Source organism: Notamacropus eugenii, chromosome 1, assembly GCF_028372415.1.
Source record: "Notamacropus eugenii isolate mMacEug1 chromosome 1, mMacEug1.pri_v2, whole genome shotgun sequence".
NCBI lineage: Eukaryota > Metazoa > Chordata > Mammalia > Diprotodontia > Macropodidae > Notamacropus > Notamacropus eugenii.
The window spans coordinates 419,685,423-419,703,300 of record NC_092872.1 but is presented as its reverse complement, the minus strand read 5'-3'; the positions used below and the strand labels follow the sequence as shown (position 1 = coordinate 419,703,300).

The 17,878-nt window shown below is 43.9% G+C and overlaps 2 protein-coding genes across 2 annotated transcripts; one reads left to right on the top strand and one right to left on the bottom strand.

Annotated features, from left to right (window-relative positions):
* Nucleotides 1-2,057: 2,057 nt before the first annotated feature.
* Nucleotides 2,058-2,943, bottom strand: ROMO1 (reactive oxygen species modulator 1). The gene is made up of 3 exons (XM_072631389.1): nt 2,846-2,943; nt 2,510-2,640; nt 2,058-2,236 (listed from the first exon to the last, which is right to left on the bottom strand). The coding sequence occupies exons 2-3, from the start codon at nt 2,638-2,640 to the stop codon at nt 2,128-2,130; spliced, it is 240 nt and encodes a 79-aa protein (XP_072487490.1). The 5' UTR covers nt 2,846-2,943; the 3' UTR covers nt 2,058-2,127.
* Nucleotides 2,944-2,971: 28 nt separating this feature from the next.
* On the top strand, nt 2,972-17,613 carry NFS1 (NFS1 cysteine desulfurase). The gene is made up of 13 exons (XM_072631387.1): nt 2,972-3,066; nt 3,591-3,685; nt 4,260-4,376; nt 4,852-4,935; nt 6,302-6,454; nt 7,576-7,669; nt 11,498-11,632; nt 12,276-12,433; nt 13,285-13,390; nt 13,482-13,563; nt 14,545-14,628; nt 15,004-15,093; nt 16,700-17,613. Exons 1-13 carry the CDS (start codon nt 2,988-2,990, stop codon nt 16,761-16,763), a joined length of 1,341 nt encoding a protein of 446 aa, XP_072487488.1. The 5' UTR covers nt 2,972-2,987; the 3' UTR covers nt 16,764-17,613.
* The last annotated feature ends 265 nt before the right edge of the window (nt 17,614-17,878 follow it).

Here is a 17,878-nt window from a genome sequence, read left to right as displayed (position 1 = left end):
CATGAGCAATTTTAATTTATATTTTCTAATGGTCAATAACACAAGTATGGTGGATGTCAAGTTTCTTTTACCAAATCAGTGTGCTGTAATGGGGAAAATACTAGATTTGGGGCCAGAGGACCTGGGCTCAAAAACCAGTTAAGCCAGTTTTCATTTTGGAGCTTCAGTTTCCTCATTTGTAAAATAAGAGAACTGAATTAGAGGACCTTCTAAATTTGATTTTCAATTCTGAAATCTGTATTCAACAGTGAAGTCTAAATTCTTTGCAAGAGGGCCTTCATTTGTTAGGTATTATTTGCTATGTGTGGCCCACATTAAAGATAGTTTTTCCTACCCCAACTGGATCTTTCTCTTAACACTGGAACCTAAACCCATGTTTCCTCTTCACTGTATATAGTCTAGGACTCTTATACCCTACCATATAGCCCTTATTTCAGAGAGAGGTCCCTGTTACAGGGAAAAACTCTACAACCTGTTCTTTTAAAACAAAATATTCATGGATACCAAGGGTACTTTTGTGGGAGTGTAGTTAGGTGTAAGCTGTTGGTGAAGTTGTAAATAGGCATTCACCCAGCCTTGGGAACTTGAGATGTCATCTTCAACGTTGTGTTCCATTTGTTGATTCCCCAAGTACAAAACTAATTCTTAAGAATGTTAAATTACCAAGGGGAAAATAGTTTTGACCCTCTGAAGTTTGATTGATGCTGAGTGCCTACTACTACCCAATACTGCCAAAGTTCCAAAGGAGTAACTTTGAAAAGGAAATTATGTATTATGGCACATTTGATAAAAAACAAAAGGGGCAGTTTGGCACTTTTTGCTCTCAAAGGAAGCTACCCTTTTCTCCCAATGCTTTATAAAATGCTCTATCAAAAAAGTTTGGTCTGAATAGAATTAGGAGAACTAGTGGACTAGTTTCAGAGTTCAAAAGGTTCCCAGGTGGGCATATATTTAAATGGAAATCTCATGGCATCAATCCTGATCACTTCTTTTTGGAGAACTTAAAAATCTGCTTTCAAAGTAAGACTTCTCCCTCCCGAACCCCAGTCATACATCTCTACAAAATGCCTAAGCTATTTTCTCCACCTAGATGTCCTACCATCATATCACTTTTAGCATTTCTCAATGCAAACTGAAATTTCTCTTAAAATTGGTTTTCTCTTTGGAATTTTTTATACCTAGATTTCAGATCCTTAAATCATCCTTGACTTGCACCTCCTCTTTTGTCCCCATCACATCCAGTCACCAAAATGTTTGTAACTTGTAATGATTTCATCATATATTAGAACTATGGTTATAACATTAGAAATAGCTAAGCAATCAGATTCAGAAATATAGATGAAAAATGCTATCAGTTTAATTACATGTACACTTTCTAGTTCAGAAGCTAGATCTAGGGTTTGATACATTTTAGCAAGCATTTGTTCAAATTGTACCACTCCAATATCACACTGCTTTAATTTGTTCCTTTGTCCTACACTATTCATTCTGTAGATCACAATTACTCATTTTCCGTCCAGTTTGTCATGTATCAGATCCTGGCAAATTTTCCCTTTTTGTGCAGTGATTAAAACAAAAAACTCGCAACAGGTATGGACTTGCTAATAGGCACTCTCCATAAGCTAGTGAACCATTCAGAAAATGAATTATTAGTGCCGTAGAATGCATAAGCCAATGACTGCAAATTAATTTAACCAAATTTTAGGGTCAAGATCGTCTCCAATCACTATTTGGGTATACCCAGACCTTTGGAATTATGGGATTCACTTTTGACAAGTAATCAGCTGAGGCCCGGGCATATGAAATGATTTGCTTAAGAACACCTAAGCCAGCCGGAGGTCCTCTAATCACAAAGCTACTTCTTTACTGTACCACAAATCTTTCCCCATCTTGTCTTGGATCCACGAAATGGAGGGGGTGGGGAGAGAGAAGGCAGATCTGTCCTACAAGCAGGTAGCGGCCATAGGTCATGGACGTAATTCCAGGCACAAGGTCAACAAAAAAAATCCATTTCTGAAACAGTCCGGCCCCAAAGCCCGAAAGTAAAGACTCGCACGTACTCAAAGCCTTTTATTATATTACACAAGGAGGTGTGAGGGGCTGTTGGGAGAGGCGGAGCCGCCGCGGTCAGCAGCGGATGCCCATTCCGATGGCCATAAACGTTCCGAAGGTACCCCCGCTCTGCATCATGGTTTTGCCAATTCCGCCCATCAGCTCCCGGCCCCGCATCCCGATCCTGGAGGAGAAATCCTGAATGGAGCTCAATGGCGAGAGGTCCAAGGACCCCAGACCTATCGCCGTCCCCTCTATTCCTGGCCCCAGGTACCTCCTCCCTAGGCAGTTCAAAGCTACGGCCACGCCAGGCCCCGACACCCGACACCCGCCTCCCGGCGCCGGGCGGCCGCTCGCCTCCTCCCCTAGCTCTTGTCTCCGCCCACGGCCCCCGAAGGCGACCCGCCGGCCCAGTGCATGCCGAGGGTCAGAGACGAAGCCCAAAGGCCGCCCCCACCTGAGGCACGAGAAGGTGCCGAACAGCGCCCCGGCCGCCATGCCCACAGCACAGCCCATCACGAATCCCATCTTCACTCGGTCGAAGCAGGTGGGTTGGGACTGTCCGTAGGGACCAACGGCTACTGGCATCTGTGCAGGGAGAGACGGGCAAGGCCGGACCTGAGCAGGGGTCGGGGCCTTCGGCAAGGCCAGAATCACAGCCGCCGTCCACACATCCCCGAAGAAGGGAAAGCTCGGCCGGAGAGCGGCGGCGAAAGCGGACGCCGGGTCCCGCACTGTGGTCCCCCTCCCCAACCCTTAGCAGCGTCCCCACCCAGCCCAAACAACAGCTCACCTCGCTTTCGGCCTCGGTAGCTTCGCTTTACGTCTCGGAAGGCGGGAGGTTAGGGTCGTTTCCGGGGCGGTGAGGAATAACTTCCGGGTAATACGAAACGGAAGTGAGACGCTACTTACGACCACGGGAGGCAGCGGAGAAGATGCTGTGGCGGGCTGTGTGGAGAGCGGCGACTAGGGTCCCGGGCCCCTCCCCTCCGCGTCGGGGACTGCGCCTGCGCGGTATTGGATAGTGGCTTTCTCCCCCCACCTTCCCACCTTCCCCAATCCCTCTCATACCTTCCCATTCATCTAACCTACTCCTCGAGCATGGCGATGCTTCTTGCTCCTCGCCGGATTTTAAATAACCGACCTCAGCCCAGACCCCGCTGCCTCCGCTTTCGGCCAGAGGCCGGACCCCACTCGCCCTGGCAGACCCAGACATGCTTCCCCGCCAACACCGCCACGTCCATCCTCACCACGCACACTCTGCTCACTGGTCGTCCCCCACCCGGACCCTCCCCCCTTCCCCCGCCATCCCCTCGGACCCCTAATCTGCTGCCCCATCTGCTCAGACCATCCGACTGCTAAAAACTGGCACTCAGCCTCCAGCCCACCCCTAACCAGAAAGCGGACTTTGCCCACCCACGTCCTGGGCCGGGGTCCCGCGACCTCCGCTCCTCCTCCACTTTCCCCTTTCCCCCTGGATTCGGCTTCTCCTCCCCGCGGTCTTCAGACGAGGCGCTCTTCTCCCTCTGTTGTTTCAGGTCCGGACCGCTCAGCTCAGCAGCCTGGCTTCTCCGCTGCGGAGGGGACAGCGCTTCGGCCTCTCTACCTGGACGTGCAAGCCACGACCCCCATGGTGGGCGGCAGCTAGGGCCGGGGGTGGGGTGGATAGGGTAACAGTTGGTACTGGAGTGTGAGCTTTTAGGAACGAGGCAGGGAATGTGGTTTTCAGGTGCCCAACACCTCAAGTGGTGCCGTGTACTTAGTAAGGTCTTAATAACCGCGGAGTTTGATGGAACTGAACGGGAATACGAGTAGTGTGGAAACTGTAAGGGACAAATGAAAGGTCATTGAGATAGTAGAAACATCTGCCAGTACCCAAGTCAGGCAGTGTATTTCTCTACATCTGTCTTCTCTTTTCTCGTTTGTGAAACGGGGGTAACAATACTTTCCTGTATACTGCTTAGGATTGTTTTATGAACCAAATGACTGGATGTGCTACGTAAATAAATCTACTTGTTGATATGATTTAAAGCAAGACCTGATTAAGGGATGTTCTGTCAGGGGAAGGAATGTTTCCCTGCTCCTACCCTACATGCTTTACCCAAGAGTCAGATCTCTGCTAAACCATCTTGGTACATATGAAAACAAGTAGCTAGTGGAAAGTGGCTCCATTGGGGTGACTCTAATTTGGACTGTGTTTTGTCTAGGATCCTCGAGTGTTGGATGCCATGCTCCCCTACCTGATCAACTACTTTGGGAACCCACACTCCAGGACTCATTCATATGGCTGGGAAAGTGAGGCTGCTGTGGAGCATGCACGCCAGGCAAGAATAAAGAGAATCAAGGAGGATGGGACTGAGAACTTGGGTGGGTTAACTTATAGCAATTTGGATCCAGGGATTGGAAGTGAATTTGGGCATTTTTAATGATTAGAAGGAGAATATTTCTGTCTTCTGGAAGTGAAAATGGTTTGAAGAGCCCCAAAACATTCCTAATACATACCCTGTACTTCCTGACCCTGTTAAGGACAAATTTTATAACCATGCTGCCAGGAATCATAGAAGTTCACAATATGATGGGGGATCTTTTCTGCTGTACTATCCTTTTCCTTTCCAAGAGCTAGATTTTGCCAGCTCTGTCTGGTGTGGTCACTTTTAGTCATTGATGTCAAGTGTTGGGGGATCTTTTCTGCTGTACTATCCTTTTCCTTTCCAAGAGCTAGATTTTGCCAGCTCTGTCTTGTGTGGTTACTTTTTGTCACTGATGTCAAGTGTTAAGTGATTTCTCCTTTCATTACAGCAAGTAGCATCATTGATTGGGTCTGACCCCCGTGAGATTATCTTCACTAGTGGAGCCACTGAATCCAACAATTTAGCAATTAAGGTAAGCAGTCCAGAAGTGACTCTCAGACTAACAGCTGAGGTCAGGGGAACTGAGATGACCTCTCTGTAACACCTCAGCCTTAAGAAGTTCTCATCCCAACCACCTCCACTCCTGGCACCCAAGTAGGGTCTTTACTTCCATTTTGTAACTCTCCATAACACTTCACATCTTGGAACTTCACCTTGAGAGAACATAATGTTCATTGAGTTGTTTTGGGAAGTTGCTAGTGTAGGTAGAAGACTTTTCTCTCTGAAGAAAGAAGATATTGTGTCTATAGCCTTTGAATTTTAATCCAGAAAGTATACAGTGGACATTTGATTGGGTTACCACCTTTTTTTTGCTAGAGGCTGCCGTGAGCCTCTCTAAGGTAGGGCCATGTGACCCTACATTGTAATAACTTGTTTGCTTTGCATGCTTTCTTCTTCCAGTTTTTTGGCTCAGTGTTCATTCATTTCTCTTCAACTTGTTCCTCCAGCTCCACTGTGGTGTATATGAATGCGAAGCTTATTTCTTCGTGCCTCTCCCCATTGCCATCATTGCTTCTGGCCAGGGTAGAATCCTGCAAGTGTTTTTATACCTCTCTTAAGTGTTTGCCGCCATATGAGGTGCAGGTCGTGGTCCAGTGGTCTTATCCTCTGGGGCTGGTTGCACAAGCCTAAGACTTTCTCTTCAACCCCTTTTACCTCTTTCCCTTTCAATCATAATCAGGCTCTGTTATTTTTAGTGTAATCTTTTCTATGGTTCCTTTGACCTAGGGGCAGGTTTCTGTGAATATAGTCCCAATCCAAGCAAAATTCCACTTTCTCTAATTAGCTGCATAAACTCCCTTTGGCTCCTCAGAATAACAGACTGAGTGACTTCTGTCATTTCAAGGGAACACAAATAAATTACAGATTCCTATCAGATCCTCCCACTTCATACACACACTTGCCTTGCTGCCAATGCTGATCTCTTTTGACCTTGGCCTGAACAGGAAGTTTGGAATAGGTTTTAAGGCAGCTAGAGTCCTGTCTTTTTCTTCCCCTTAGTACCTTAAACTGATAGCACCAAAGTGAAGATTTGGCAGCAACCTACCTTCTTCTCTAAATGAAAATTATTTCCTCGCACTTGGCCAAGGAATACAAAAATTCCATTGACACTTAGGAAAGGTTTACCCTGGGAAGTCTGAAAATCAAAATGCCACTGTCTTAATTGAGGTAGGTAAAGAAGCTGTCCTGTGTATTCTTAGAAACTGCCACAGAGTGGATGAGATGCCTCTGTGAAAACTCCTCTTCTGTTGCCCTCTTGTCTCCTCCCCTAGTCCTGAAAGGAGTAAGAGACATTGTTGTCTGCCTAAGTATCTTCTCCCTTTCTCACCAACTTCTAGGGAGTGGCCAGGTTCTACAAGTTACGGAAAAAGCATGTGATCACCACACAAACAGAGCACAAATGTGTACTGGACTCATGTCGTTCTCTGGAAGCCGAGGGCTTTCAGGTCACTTATCTCCCAGTGCAGAAGACTGGAATCATTGATCTGAAGGTGAGAAGGCCCCTCGATAAAGAACATAGTCTGAAGAGGGAGTAGGATGAGGCTGCAACTGACTCCCAACATTATCTCCCACTCGTCCTCTACAACAGGACTTGTTCACTGAGGCTGGGCTGCCACTTATATTTCCAGCATTCCATGCACACCTTCCTCCATGCTCTGAAGCTGAATATTCTCCTCTCCCTCCTTTACTTGAATCCAATATAGGTCCTACCCCTTCCCTGAAGCTCTTTCTCTCCCTCTGCCAAATATGACATCTTCCTCTAATGTATTTCCAGCTGCTCACATGGCAATTATTTGCTAATTTTCGTTATTTTCCCTTTACATATAAAGAACATGTTAGATACTGAAATATAACACCCCCTAAGGCATTTGGTTCCTTTTTAATATCGTTCTTAAAGGGAAGACCTGATGACTATGTGTGGGAATGTTAAGGAGAATTCTGTGTAGATATCTGACTTGTGCAAGAGAGGCAGAATTGAGTAAATAATAGATAAACAGCAGACAGGGTCAGAAGGACCTGGTTTTAAATCCTACCTCAGACATATACTGACTGTGTGACCCTGAGCAAATCACTTTCAGTGGCCCAAGCATCTCTCTAAGAAAATAATGGAAAACAGTTGCTGATCTGAATTTGTAGAAGGAACTCTTTCACCAGGAATTATCTGTGTCTTTGAAATTACAGTTACAAATCCCAGCTTCCAACCTCCTAAAAATGTGTTGGACTATATGATCTCTGCTGTCCTTTCTATTGGTGAGATTCTCCATAGTTCTTTTATACACACTGATCTGTCAGATTCTTGAAGGCAAGGAATATGTCTTAGACTTCTTGGTATACCTCTCCTAGCACCTAGTCTTGGGCCTTACACATAACAGACACTTAACTATTTGCTGATGGATTGATAGATGCTGTCATTCATATCATTTGGTTTAGATATAGTGCCCAAATCTATGGGGTTTATAGTCCTACTGTCCATCAGTGCCAGCTTGCATCCTATGAAAATGAGAGGACAGTACATTTTCTAGGGCTGGGAGAGTTGGTGTGCTGAGAAGGGAAAGATACAATCAAGTTTCCCTTCCTCCCCCTCACTGTACCCTATTTGTTATCTCCTTAGGAGCTGGAGGCAGCCATCCGACCAGACACAAGCCTTGTCTCTGTCATGACTGTGAACAATGAGATTGGAGTGAAGCAACCTATTGCAGACATTGGTGAGTATTTCAAGTTCTGCTTCCTGCCAAGGTTACCAGCACTGGAGTGGTAGTCAGCCCCCTAGCCCTGAAGGGAAAAAGTCTGAATTAAGCCATTTAGTATCCTGTCATGGAGTGCAGACAATTCCTGCTGTGGTCTGGTATGGATTTCTAAAGGTGAGGTGGAATTCTTCAATTTCAAGGCATTGGGGAAGCCCAGCCACTCTATTGAACTGAACAGTGGATTAACATTGATTAGACACTAGTTATGAGCACATACCATGCATCTTTTGTGTTCAGCACAAAAAGTACTCGTTGTTCCCCTGCATTTCCAAATCTTTTTATCTTTAAGTAAGTTTTTTTTTTAATTTTTTATTCTGACCTTAAGTACCACCCATAAATGAACATTTCCCACATAAACACTCTGAACACAAAAACAGGATTGTGTATAAAATCAAAAGTTTCCATTTCATACTGTTTTCTTTGTTAAAGAAGATACAATAAATTGAACATGCTACTTTCAGAATTGTCTTGCTTCTCTGTGTTTGCTTCTAAACTCTCCTCTGTTCATTTCTATGCAATATCTAAATGTTTCAGTGGTCCTCCTTTTTTGGCATCACTGTTACTGGCCCTCACCACTACCCAGCCCCTACTCCCAATTAAAAAACAGATTGGGGAGAGGAAATCCTTGTAACAAAGAGCATAGTAAAGCAAGACATCTACACAGTGGCTGTGTCTAGAGATGTGTATATGTCTCTCATTGTACCTTGGATTAATCATGTCTTTGTCGAGAACTGGCTAACATGCTTCATCATATATTCTCTGGAGATATGGTCATTGCTTTGATCACAGTTCTTAAGTCTTTCATGGTTGTTTTTTGTTATGTTGTCCTTGTATAAATTGTTTTCTGGGTTTTGCTCACTTCATTCCGAATCAGTTCACTTCCTAGGATTCTCTAAAACCATTTCTTTCTTCATTTCTTACATTGTAATTATATTCCATTGCATTCAAATGCGATAATTTGATTATATTCCTCAATTGATAAACACCTCTTTTCCAGTGTTTTACTTTGCTTTTCTTTTTATTCTTTTTAATTTCCCCTTCGAGATCAAGTAGTTTGTTTTAAGATTTCTTGAAGTACAATGTATAGGCTTTTTTTGTGGTCCTGGCTTTCAGATATCTGAGTACAGTGATACTCCTAGATCTCCTAAATCTATTTTCAGAGTAAATTGTTTTTTGCCAAGGTATATTACATATTACATTTTCTTCAGTTTTTTTTTCACTTGTTCGATTTAATTGTCATTAGCTTCTATTCTATTCTAATTTTCAGGGAGTTTTTTTTCTTGGTTACAGTTTTGTATCTCTTGTTCCAGGCTATTAATCTTCTTTCCAAATCTTTCTTCCATAGCTTTTATTTCATTTTCCACTGGCTTCCTGTCACCTCTAAGATTAAATACATAATTCTTTATTTGAGTTCAAAGCCCATCATGCCCTAGCCCTCTCCTATCTTTCCAGTCTTATCCCTTACTCTCTGTCAAATACTCTTTAGCCCATTAACCCTGACCCTTCTGGCTGTTCCAGGAGTCTTTTGGCTCCAGATATTTCTCTGGCTGTCCTCCATGCCTGGAATGTTCTCCACCCTTATCCCTACCTACTGCCTTCCCTGGCTTTTTTTATGTCCTATCTAGAATCCCATCCTCTACAGGAAGCCTTTCCCAGCCCCTCTTAATTTTGATGCCTGTGCTCTGTTAATTATTTCTTATTCCATATGTAACTTGTTTGTACATATTTGCTTGCCTGTTGTCTCTTCTATTAGATTGTGAGCTCCTTAGAGGCAGGGTCTATCTTTTGCCTCCTTTTGAATTACCAGCTCTTAGCATGGTGTACATTGCAGGCACTTAAAATATGTGTATTAATTAATAGGTTGATTTTTTTAATTTCTTGCTTCATTTCTTCTAGACATTCATGTGGTCCTTGTGGAAAATCTATTTTTTCCTTTGAATTCTGCTTGCAGTTGTTTTAGAGTTACTGTGTTCTTATACGTTGAATTTTTGGTTGTCTTGGATCTACAATAATTCTTTATCATTGTTAGAATCTTCTTGGGTTTGCTTATTTCTTCAATCTAAGTTCCTGAATCAGTGCTTTGTACCAGGGCCAGGTTCTGCCCCCTGTTGCACTTTTGGATAGTGTAGTCAGTGCTCCTTGTTCTTCCTGCACTGATTTCTATCTCCTAGGGTAAGACCTCTAGATTTTTGAGGTTCAAAGCATTGAATCTTTAGATCTCTTTATGGTGTCTCAGGACAGTGTTAGGAACTGTAGAACCCCTGAGTGTCCAAATCTGAGCACTTCTAGGACCATAGTAGTAATTACTTACTTCCAGTCACTTCAAGGGTCTAGACCACCCTGGGCTTTTCCAAGGGAGACTCCATTCTTTTTTCTCTTTTTTTTTTTTTAAATATTTATTTATTTAGTTTGCAACATTCACTTCCGTAAGTTTTTGAGTTTTAAATTTTCTCCCTCTTCCTCTTCCCCCCCTCCCCAAGAGAGCATGCAGTCTGATATAGGTGCTATTTATACATTCATATTCAAAATATTTTCACATTAGTCATGATGTAAAGAATAATTAGAACTAATGGAAGGAACCACTAGAAAGAAGAAACAAAACAAAACAAAAGGAGAGCAAATAGTATGCTTCCATCTGCATTCAAACTCCAAAGTTCTTTCTCTGGATGTGGATAGTATTTTCTATTGTCAGTCTTTTGAAGTTCTTAGATCCATGCTTTGCAGAGAAGAGTTCAGTCTGTCGAAGTCAGTCATATGATGTGGCTGTAACTGTGTACAGTGTTCTTCTGGTTCTGCTCCTGTGTCTTTCCAGGTTTTTCTAAAGTCTGCCTGTTCATTATTTCTTTTAGCACAGTAGTATTCCATTCCATTCATATACCACTTGTTCAGCCATTCCCCAAATGATGGACATCCCCTCAATTTCCAATTCTGTGCCACCACAAAAAGAGCTGCTATAAATATTTTTATACTTGCGGGTCCTTTTCCTGTTTTTATGATCTCTTTGGGATACAGACTTAGAAGTGGTATTGCTGGGTCAAAGGGTATGCACAATTTTATGGCCTTTTGGGCGGGAGCTTCTGTTCTTGTCTTCAGATACAGAGCCTTGCAAGCTACACATGTCTCTTTTCAGGCTAAATGGCTACCACCTTGTTTGCCTAGGCTAGGCTGGTGCTGACTTTGCTGGGGACCCCCTTTCCTATTTTCTGTGACCTTATGGCTGACTTTTTTTTATAGTTCTGAAGTAGAAGAGGTCATATACTCTTTCTCATTGGATTTATTGATCATTATTCAACCTGGTGTGGTTTATAGATTTTTACTGGGGTAGGTATGTGGGAGCTAGGCAGCCGACCTCCCTTCGGGCAGGCATGTTGAGTGGCAGACCAGTTCTTCATGAAGCACTTTTATAGACACCATCTGACTTTAAGCACTGCTATAATATAGGGTCCTTGATCATTATTTCCCTGTGTCTTCTAGAAATCTAAAAATGCAAAGAAAATGGTATATGTTCAAGGGGTGTTTTCCATAAGAAAATGAGGAAATCATTGGCTAAGTGGTTCTTTGGGATTTTTTCATTATTCTTTCTCATTTCTGTTCAAGAGAATTAAAAACCAAGGAAGCAAAGTCTTTGAGTGGCAGAATGTTGGTAGCCAATCATTCAGCAGGAGAGCTACTGATTTAGAGATTGGTGTTGTGCTTCCTGCTTTTCTGTGGGATCCAAAGTGCTAGGTTAATACTGCCATAGGGCATGTGAACAACCCACTGTGTATCTTATTACTGTCTCCTTAGGACGGATTTGCAATTCCCGAAAAGTATATTTCCATACGGATGCAGCCCAGGCAGTTGGAAAAATCCCACTCAATGTGAATGACATGAAAATTGATCTCATGAGCATCAGTGGTCATAAGGTTTATGGCCCAAAAGGTACAGAAAATTCTGAAGTCTTCCATTATATAAACCTCACAGTGGGGGTCTGTTTGAAGCATGGAATTTTATTGAGATATGTCCCTAGAAGAAATGACTGTAGGGTGATATTATGTCAACTGTCTGATGGGACTTGAGACATTTTACAGTCTGCATTTTGCTTCTTGCTCCCAGATGGGGTTCAGCTTACCTGGGTTACCCCTAGTTTCTATTTTTAAAGTTCCCAAATGCCAGTGTCTCTGGAATTGATTCCTACAATAGGGCTTTCTGTGCTCTTGTGCTGGATGGACATCCTGTAGACCTACCTGCATGAGACACCAGGTTGACCTGACATTCTGGAATGGTTTACCTCTTGGTTTGGTCTTATATCCTAGACAACATCATTGATAGAATATTCAACATGTACAAAAAGCACTTTCCACTGTGTGCTAGGTTTAGAAAAAGAGAAAATCAGAAATGGTCACTATTTTAGGGAGCCTACAGTCTAATTGGCAACAAATTATACATTTAAATACTGAGCAAAAAACATGGAATGTTATGCGTGGAATAGACTCTGGATAAAGAAATTAGTAGAATGCTTTTCACCATTTTTGAGGTCAGCATTTGTTCTCACCCAATTTCTCTCTTTTCTTTTGTTCTTCAGGTGTTGGTGCAATCTACATCCGCCGTCGGCCCCGAGTGCGTGTGGAGGCTGTGCAGAGTGGCGGAGGACAGGAACGGGGCATCCGCTCTGGAACAGTGCCCACACCCTTAGTGGTTGGTCTAGGGGCTGCCTGTGAGCTATCACAAGAAGAGATGGAGGTATAGGGAAAGAAGTTCTCTTATCACTTTCACCCTCGTCTTTCATTGTTTTTGAGTCCTGTCCGACTCTTCATGACCCCATTTGGGGTTTTCTTGGCACAGATACCAGAGTGTTCTGCCATTTCCTTCTCCAGCTCATTTTACAGATGAGGAAACTGAGACAAACAGAGTTAAGTGACTTTCCCAGGGTCACACAGCTAAGTGTCTGAGAGTGCCTTTGAACTCAGGAAGATGAGTCTTCCTGATTGCAGGCCTGGCACTCTCTCCACTAAGCCAATTTAGCTGTTTTTCACCCTCATTCTTGGCTCCCTATCTGAAAACTCCTCTTTGTGAGTCAACCACCAGTTAGTAAGAGCACAAATAAAGATGACTGAAACATAGTGGGGTTTCAGTTAGCCCCACCATTGTACCCTTCTCCTCCCTCTGGAACCTTCAAACATTTGTGCTGGGCTTTTGTTGAGTAAGGAATTTCTTTGGGCTCCTGGAGTCCATTCTTTAGGAAGGAGAAATGGATTGTTGTCCCAACTTTCTTGCTGAATAGCTAGGTAACCTCGGACAATTCACTGAACCTTTCTGGGCTTCAAAGCGAGGTGACTGGGATTATCTGATCTGATCTCTGATGTCTCTCCCAGCTTTGATATTTTGTAATTCTGAACCATTTTCTTCATTTTGGGCCTTTTTGAACTATTTTCAAACATCTTGGACCAAGCAGGAGCCTGATATTTCTGAATACCATATTTAAAGCAGAATAGTAAGGTTCTCCACTAACTTCCTTTGCATATCTCATATGAATTCCTGAATTGTGAGACCTGACAATTTGTGTCCCTGTCATATTCTCCTGTATTTTTCAGAATGACCATAAGAGAATCTCTCTGCTATCAGAAAGATTGATAGACAAGATAATGAGTAACCTTCCTGATGTGGTGATAAATGGGGACACAGAGCAACACTATCCAGGTCTGGCTCCCCTGCTTTGTAGCCTATATCCTCTTCCTTCTCTAATCTAAGGAAGAGTTAGAGAATACTAATGGGAGATTCTTTTCCTCAGGCTGCATCAACTTGTCCTTTGCCTATGTAGAAGGGGAGAGTCTGCTGATGGCACTCAAGGATGTGGCTTTGTCTTCAGGCAGGTGAGTGAGGCCATAGTGGGGTTAAGGGGTGTAGCAAAGCCCTAATCAGATGGGTACCTAAGTACCTTTAGTACTCATTGAACCTTCTAGCCTGTGGAGAGCACATGGGAAAGTGCTGTGAAAGAAGCACAAGCTCATATACCAGAGCTGCTTAACTGCACCACACTGGGGAGACCTGAAACATCTGCCAGGTATCATGTTATGCCAGAAGTGGACCTCAAGCACTGATGCTGACCACAGGCAATGCCAGGGGTTCTCAGACAACCAGAAGCTTTCAGATTTAAAGGAATGGTTCCAGCCTTCCCTGAGATATTAGTTCCAGGAGAGGCACATCTGGGCTTAAAGAAAGGTGCTTCCCTGAAGCAGCTTTCCTAGTAATCTGCCTTTCTTGTTAGACACATCCCATAAGGTATCATCCTACTTTAAGCCCATCATACTTTAGCAGTTTCATTTGAGGTCTTGTTTGGACTAGGAGCTTGAAGATCTCATCAGAGAACTAGAAGTTAGCTCTGAGCTTTTGACATCTGCAGATCAGAAATGACAATTCCTTGGCTCCTGGAGGACTGAAGAAGCAGAGCACTAGTCAGAAAGGTGGTGGTGGTGGTGTGGTGATGCAGGCTGGTCAGGAGGCAATCAATGCTTATTAAGTCCCTACTATGTGCTAGGTACTGTGATAAGTACTAGGATGTGGTATGATGGAAAAGGCAAAGAAATCAAGGTGTCTAGCCAGTGGGAAAGAGGAAATGCCTGAGGAGATGTTTCTCTGGTCTCTACTTCTTGAATGGAGATGGAGGCATTCATAGTTCTACCCTCCTCAGACAGCAGAGAGAGCACCAAGGCTGACTGAATCTTGTGGGACAAGGAGATTTCACAGTGATGAATTTACTCAGGACATGGTGGAGAAGTCCGAAATAAGTGCAGCTCATTTGGAAACAAGGTGTTTCCTGAGGAGTTTGGCTTATACTTGTGTTGTCTTCCTAGCGCCTGTACCTCTGCATCCCTTGAACCATCCTATGTGCTTAGAGCCATTGGCGCAGATGAAGATTTGGCCCACTCTTCTATCAGGTCAGTGGGATGGGGCTGTGGCTCTCCTCCCATCCCTCCCTCTCCTTCCTTGACCACATCCTCTGCCTTCCCTCCCTTCTTTTCTCTTCCCTTCCCTCTCTCTTCCCCATCCCTTTCTCCTTCTCTCTCCCTCTTCCCTTAGTCTCCTGCTTCCCTCTGTCTTATTTCTCTTCCTTCTTCTCTTCCTCCCTTTCTCCCTCCCTTCCTCTCTCTCTCCCCCCTTTCCCTCTCTCTCCCTGTTCCCTTTCTCCCTCCTTTTCTCCTTCCCTCTCTCTTTCTTTCCCCTCTTTTTTGTCATTCAGTTCAACTATTTCCTGAATGAATGAGTCCTTCAGTGTCTTCCCTGACCTTCTGATGTTATGCAATGCATTTTAGATTTGGCATTGGTCGTTTCACCACAGAGGAAGAGGTGGACTACACAGCTGAAAAGTGCATCTATCATGTTAAAAGACTTCGGGAAATGAGGTATGAAGCCTTCCCTGAAATAGTATGGCATAGTTGAAAAGAGTGTTGAATTTGGACTCAAATAACCTGTGTTTGAATCTCATCTCTGCTACCTGCTGTCTTTGTGACTTTGGGCAAGTATCTTAGTTCCTCTGTGTGCCTCAAGAGAGGTTCTCCCGTCTGTAAAATTAGGACACTAGACTAAATAATCTCTAAAATCCTTTCCAATCCTAAATCTTATGATCTTGTCCTAGGGTTCAAACTAAAATGAGAGCTTATCTCTGGATAACTAAAGTCTCCAGCTCTGGGTGTGTGGTCATACTGACATTCAGAGCTCCTTTATTTTAGGTATCTTTGTGATTTGAGATGGGAGCAAGAGCACCATACAGAGCAGTGTAGACATTCTCCTGGGTACAGAGAGGTTGGATTAGCAGAGCCTCCTCCTGGTCTCTGTTACTATAGGCTCAAAGTCCTTGGCCACTGTCTGTTAACCATAGAGCTTCCCTTGGTAACATCAGAGCTCAGAGTCCTCCATTCAAGCTTCAGAAAAAGTAGACACTGCCATGCAGACAGTGCAGAGCTTGAATCCGCTCATTGATGTATAGTTTCTACTCATCTTGAAGCTGTGTAGGCAGTTCCCTTCTTCCTTTGTTTTTGGGATGTCCAAAGTCTCAGCTGTAGCTCTGATGAGTAAGGGCATTACTGAGACCCTTCCTGTAGTCTAGATTTTCATTTGTAGTAGCTTGGGCCAGTAAAATCTAAGCTCCTTATGGGCAGAGACTGTTACATTTTTGTCTTTGTATCCCCAGTACCTTACATAGGTCTGGGCTTCAAGACTGCACAGCTTCCCCATTAGAGCTAGTGAGTGAGAATGGCCATGATGCTTGTATCCTGGGGCTGCCTTTCTGGTCCTCTCCAGCATGACGGTGACGTGTCAACACTGTCCTCTTGATGTATTGCCCTCTTTCAAGCCATGGCATCATGTCTCTTCTGCTCATGCCTTCTAGGAGACAAATCTGTCTGGCTCTCTTAGTATGCCATGCTTGATGTCTAAGCTGTAGCTATCAGCCAGAGCCTTAGACGGTGACATCAATGAGCCTTCCAAGCCAAAAGGAAATGATTAACTACTTGTTTTCAGGAAGGGAGGAAGGAAGAAAAGAAGGGAAAGGAGGGAAGGCAGTGCCAGGCACTGTACAGATAGAAGCAGAGGGAATATGTCTGTCCTTGAGGAGCGTGCATTCTTAAGGGGAAAGCTTGCCCACAAAAGGAATTGGAAAGGGGGGAAAGGTGTATGGGGTGGGGGAGAGTGCTTTTCAAGGTCTTTCCAAAGGGAGAAAGGGGCCAGGGCTTGAGGAGAAGACAAGCAGGCTGCCAGGGTGGTAGGTTGTGCCAGGGTGAGGAGATTGCAGGCATTGAGGGAAGTTCCAGGATGAAAAGTACAGCAGTAAAGGCCTGGTTTTGAAGTACAGAACATTGGGAACAAGGCCAAGAAGGGAATGAGGTTAGTCTAGGGTACCTTTGCACACAGAAGTGGCAGTTATATATAGTGGATATTTGATAAGGGCCCTAATTTAGTGAATGCTCAATTATTGCCCTCACTCATCAGATGTCTCTCTCTCATTGGCAGCCCACTGTGGGAAATGGTACAAGATGGAATTGACCTGAAAACCATCAAGTGGACACAACACTAGACTGGACATCTGACTCTATTTTCCGTTCTTCCCACCTCACTGGCCTAAGAACCAGCAAACAGCTGGGTCTCTTCTGTTACAAAACCAGCACAACCCAGGTGAAGATTCCACCTTTCCTGCTACATTCACTACAATCTAGGGTACTTCAATATTACACTGTTTCTAGGACATAGACAAAACAGAGCTCTCTGCTTCTGGATTCTGCTCCTTCATTCTGTCCAGAAAGCCTCTTTTTCCTCAGGACTTCAGTAGGTGGTCCTCCATGTCCTAAATGAGGTAGAGGAACCTGTGGCCTCAAGACCACATGTGGCCCTCTAGGTCCTCAGTGCAGCCCTTTGACTGAGTCCAAACTTTACAGAACAAATCCCCTTCAAAAAAGGATTTGTTCTATAAAACTTGGACTCAGTCAAAAGGCTGCACCCAACGACCTAAAAGGCCAGCAGGTTCCCCACCACTGTCGTAAACCAACAAATACACTTGGAGAGGAGTAATAATGCTGCTCTGCTCTGGGTTGGGGTAGACCTGGAGAAAGGAAGGAAGATCTCTCATCCCCATGACCCTTGTGATCTGCACTGACTACATCCTGTGTACATCAGTCCTGCTGCTTAGTTGTTCTGACTTCTTCACAAGCTAATGTGGTCAGCTTAGATTTCTTTGTGTGGCAACCAAAGGCCACCCCCTGAATTGGCTATGGACCTAGTTTCTTAGAGGACGCTCACTATGCTTCTTCTACCTTTGTTCCTTTGTTCATTACACATAGCTGTAAATATATCTGTTAGCCAGTACCATTTTAATTTGTCTTTCCCTCTATGAAACTTGTTAACTTGAAAATTAAAGAAATAAACTCTCATATTGTGCTTTCTCAGTGTTGGGTTTAGGGAAAGGTGAGAGTGTAAAGCAGTGATTTCAAGTATGACCTATGGGACAATTCCTAGCAACTATCCATCCTTGCCAAGACAAGACGGTGTCTGTATGTGCATGTGTGTCAGGCCTATTTCTCTAAAGGTCCTTTTATGGGATAGTGTTTCTGTTCTTTGTGCTTTGTCTAAACCAGTCCTTAAATTCTTTTTCATTCCTTCATTCGAAGTTATCTTCGAGCTAGCCAAGCTCTGCGT

Bases quoted from the DNA above. Each gene is read 5' to 3' on its own strand.
- ROMO1 (XM_072631389.1), bottom strand. From the start codon at position 2,640: ATGCCAGTAGCCGTTGGTCCCTACGGACAGTCCCAACCCACCTGCTTC. The intron at 2,237-2,509 runs GTGGGGGCGGCC...TTTCTCCTCCAG, and splicing joins GGCACCTTCTCGTGCCTCAG to GATCGGGATGCGGGGCCGGG.
- NFS1 (XM_072631387.1), top strand. From the start codon at position 2,988: ATGCTGTGGCGGGCTGTGTGGAGAGCGGCGACTAGGGTCCCGGGCCCC. The intron at 7,670-11,497 runs GTGAGTATTTCA...CTGTCTCCTTAG, and splicing joins GCAACCTATTGCAGACATTG to GACGGATTTGCAATTCCCGA. The intron at 15,094-16,699 runs GTATGAAGCCTT...TCTCATTGGCAG, and splicing joins AAAAGACTTCGGGAAATGAG to CCCACTGTGGGAAATGGTAC.